The 4,288-nt window shown below is 40.9% G+C and overlaps 1 protein-coding gene across 1 annotated transcript; it reads right to left on the bottom strand.

Annotated features, from left to right (window-relative positions):
• Positions 1-1,993: 1,993 nt before the first annotated feature.
• On the bottom strand, positions 1,994-3,764 carry LOC127422985 (noggin-3-like). The gene has a single exon (XM_051666942.1). The coding sequence runs from the start codon at positions 3,290-3,292 to the stop codon at positions 2,618-2,620; it is 675 nt and encodes a 224-aa protein (XP_051522902.1). The 5' UTR covers positions 3,293-3,764; the 3' UTR covers positions 1,994-2,617.
• Between the last annotated feature and the right edge of the window lie 524 nt (positions 3,765-4,288).

Below are 4,288 nucleotides of genomic sequence, written 5' to 3'. Positions count from 1 at the left end.
TTTAGTGTGATTAAACCCTTATTTATGTGCATAAAGATATACCCAATATTGTAACTTTGTTGCTATGATGACACAATGCTGTAAACACTGTAAGAGATTATATTGCAATAATATAATGTAGACAAGTGATTTTATCCTACTAACTTCATGTTAACATGTATAATGTTTGCCTCTTGTGGCTATACTTTTGAAACAGTGAGTACTTTAACATTTCTGGCCTGGCCCCATTCACTTCCATTGTAAGTGCCTTACTAAGTTTTTTCTTAGTAGTTGAAAATTTTCTCTGTTGTAATCAACATTAAGTGCTGTCGATTGAGTTTAACTTATTTAAGCCAGAATAGAACAGAACTTTTCTCAGTGCTGTATTTATCTTAGATTAACTATTTCAAAACTTGCGTCGTTGACTCATCATGTAAATATCTGTCAGTCATATATTTGTGAGTGATACTGGAGTTCTTTCAGTAAGGAGTTTCCAGCCCATTGGTGTTGCCCACAAACTTACTCATGTCCCATGTTCCTTTGGTTTGGGATCTCTCCATCGTCTGCATGCCTGCTATTTGGTTCAGTCGCCAGGAAACACTCACACCATTTAGACCAATCAGAATCTTTTTTCTACCAGGGAGTGTCTGTTAAAAAAAAAAAAAAAAAAACAATCTGAAAGTTTAATGATTGGTGGTTTTTCCACTCTGTCATAGTTAGAGAGTGCCTGGGTGGCCAGACTGGCTTTCATCACGGGAAGGGTGCAGCATGTAAGGGGGCAACTGCTCCTCACACCTGATTGTTAGTGATACTGGATGGACTCCAGAACTTGGGTGGCATGTTACTATGTGAGATGAAGTTTCCAGTTATATCTCCTGGGATGTGATGACCTGAGAGTGATGAAATGGGATAAATCTGAGCATCGAAAACTATGAGTGTTTAGTTTGAAGGTTGCAGATTAAAGGTATACTAAAGATGGTGTTGAAAATCATGCATGGCGCTGCCCAGTTATCACCGTGTGAAAATATGCATTATGTATTGCAAAGAGAAAGAAAGAAAGAGAACACAGCAATTGGCAACCAGTATTTCTTGTTAAGGAGAGTAGAGTGATGGTTACTTTGCAAAACCAAATTATGCCAGACAGTGTACTTGTGGATTTAGTCCAAACCTATGCAATACTTATTTGTGTGTAAGCAAACCCCTTAACTGGGACTATTTCATACTATTCAAGCAGAGTCACAGTTTTGGCATGAGGGAAAATTTAATTTTGGTTTGAAAGCTGTGCATTAACTATTACGTAGCTTATGTATGCATAACTTTGTATGATCCCTGTTGCGCTTCCTGCTAACTCTTCTAACAATATGTCAGTTTTACCGTAAGTCAGTGAGCTGCAAAATTACAGTATTTTCCTTTGCTATAATGGAATGCTGCAGTCCAATATTTAAAATGCCTTTAGAATGCCTTCATATTGAGTGAAATAGAAAAAAAGGCAAAGCCATCTTTGTGACGTTTGTCAAATAAGGGGCTTAAACTTAACCGATATAGAATAGAACTGTGGTATCTTCATTCTTTTGCGAAGTGAAGTTGTTCTTTTCATGCCAATAGACTTAAGGCAGCAGACAGAGAAGAGAATGTTTTTACATGTGATCATCAATCCAGCATGTGTTTCAGGCGCCACATAGATTAAATGAAAGAATCTGAAAATGAAGGTCTTTAACTTTTAATCCTTTTACAAAGACCCTTCAGACTGTCTGAGGACCGAATGGCGTCTCAGAGGGAAAAAAACCCAAAGGAACTGATCCACTCCCTCTGAGGAATACGAATTACCAATTGTCCATTATGGTCCAGACTTGACTTCATAAGTCAAATTAAAATAACATCACCTCCATTAACGTCACATCAGTATTGAATCTTTATAAATAGCAGCATGGGACTTTTACTGCTTGAGGCTCATGCTAAGTAACATCAGATACAGCATATGTACAGAAACGGCATGAAATAAGCAAAAACAATGCCATTTTTAGTGGTTTTATTTTAAATGCATTTTGACTACATGGACATAAAGAATAAATAGAAGTTTCTTTTAATTTACATGAGCAGTTATTTTCCATTCCCCTTATATTTACAGCACACCAAGACTGTAATCTATATTATCCCGTCTGAGAAGTATAAAGATAAAGGCTTTTTTTTTTTTTCCGAACAATGGAAAAAGCTTGGAATTCCTTCAATAAACGCACTTTGATTTTTCGCAATGCGAAATGTTCTTCACATAAATATGTATAAAGTAACATTACAACCAAATGATGCTTAACAATTACAGTAGACACTGGTTAATATAGGCAAATACTGACCTTTCTTTTTACAAATTCATCTGGTACCACTTTACATTACAGTGGCCATGTTAAACATATTACTATAATTCATTTCTATAGTAATAACAAAATGTGATACAAGCAGCTCCACAAAATAATTACACATAAAGTACATGTAGTTCATCAGTTTTACTCTGTACTTTCTTATGTAATTACACAGTAACATGAACACTAATGTAAAGTGTAACCTAAATTGGCACCACATATACATCAAATGTACATTCCTACACTGGACAGTGCATGTGAAGATGAGTATGTAGCTTATTTCAGTTCGGGCAGGAGCATTTGCACTCTGATATAATGGGGTACTGAACTGGTATCCAAGCACATTTGAGCCCACCCTTTCTCTGCATGCATCTCCACCTCAAAACCGTAAAATGGGTCGATTTGGCAGGTTTGCAAACCATCCCTTCTGGAACTGAACAAGACCTTTTACTGTAGCAGCTGCCCACCTTAACATAGCGGGGCCAGAATCTGTTCCCCAGGTCCTGCCATGTATGCACCACCGGGCAGAAAGCATAGGACCACAGCCATAGCTGAAGTCTCCTTCTGAGTTTCTTACTGGGCTTATGTTTCTTCCCATGCTGGATCTCAAACTCCATGGCTTTGATTTCTTTGGGCATGGTGCCAGTGGGACGCTGTTTCATGATCTCTGATTCATTTAGGTCGTCCTGTCCTGTGTATTTGTCCTCTGGAGGAGTGATGGACATGAAGTTCTGGTCAAAGTGACTGCCCAGTATGGCTCTGAGTTCGGTTTCGTTCAGGTCCCTCTCCTTAGGGTCCAGTACGGGATCCGGGTCCTCTTTGAGTTCCACTATGGGCAGACTGTCACTGGGAATGGGACGGAGGAGGTAGTAATGTTGGCACATCCCTTCTTCTATCCTGAATCCGAGGGAGAAAATGAGTACATATATAGTCAGAAAATGTGGCACGTTATCCATCTTTCAGCCGTGGATGGCAGATATTAGCGTAATCCTTGCACTTGAGTGTTCGCTTTGAGTTTTGGCGAGACGCGAGCGCGCACAAACTCCAGTGCGCGCAGTCCTCGAATGATCTCCCTACAAAGTGTTCATTCAATTCAAACGGCACTATCCCTAATATCACTTCGCAAGTAAATATTATTAAAGAAATCCGTGTATAAATATTAGCTTTACAGTCATGACGCGCGTCTCTGAGGTCCAGGTTCTGCTTTTACGCACAGGTTCCCATCAGCAGAAGGGCTCATGACAGCATCAGACCATCAACCGGACCCGGTCTCCTCGTTGAGAGTGTGAGCATACCCCGCTCCTTGCATCTGAATCCGGAGTCCTGATGTCTGAGGATCCGCATGGTTTCTGGCGATGTGCGCCGAACTGAGAATCACCTGGCTCATCTGATTTATCCTCACGGGTCGCGATAGAACCCAAAGACCCATTCTCAGTTGTGGGTCTGTTGCCAGAGCTCCAAGACACCTCCTTCTATTTAGGGAGGGGGTGGGATGGACTGGGACAGGAGGCGTATAGAGTGGGTGGGGTATAAGGGGGTACAGAACTGCAGTCAAACCAGTCGCGGTTTGGAATTTCACGGTCATGCCAGCCGCAACTAAAATCTAAATGAGCGCCTATTAGTAGAAATACGGTAAACTGCGGGAGGAACAGAAAACGTACTTTTTGACTGTAATTCCACTGAATTAAATTGCGAGAGCTGTCTGTCGTTTATCGCCCTCTGCCGGTGTCATATCGATTTCTGACTCTCTAGTATGGTTAGGGGAGGGTGTAGGGATGGATTTAGGGAGAGGGACCAGGTAGCGAGGAGTAAAGAGTCTGTCTTGGAGTCAGATTTCGGCACAACACCGGTATGCGCAAAAACGGATGACATGTCAAAATATGCATGACAGCAGTGGACGACTTGGAAACGAGTGGGTAGAATCTCTGTAAACTTGGAAAACTATAACTTGT

The sequence above is a fragment of the Myxocyprinus asiaticus genome, chromosome 32 (assembly GCF_019703515.2).
Source record: "Myxocyprinus asiaticus isolate MX2 ecotype Aquarium Trade chromosome 32, UBuf_Myxa_2, whole genome shotgun sequence".
Classification (NCBI taxonomy): domain Eukaryota; kingdom Metazoa; phylum Chordata; class Actinopteri; order Cypriniformes; family Catostomidae; genus Myxocyprinus; species Myxocyprinus asiaticus.
The sequence above is the reverse complement of the archived record's forward strand: the minus strand, read 5'-3'. Positions and strand labels throughout refer to the sequence as shown.

Coding starts and splice junctions, on each gene's coding strand:
- LOC127422985 (XM_051666942.1), bottom strand. CDS start 3,292: ATGGATAACGTGCCACATTTTCTGACTATATATGTACTCATTTTCTCC.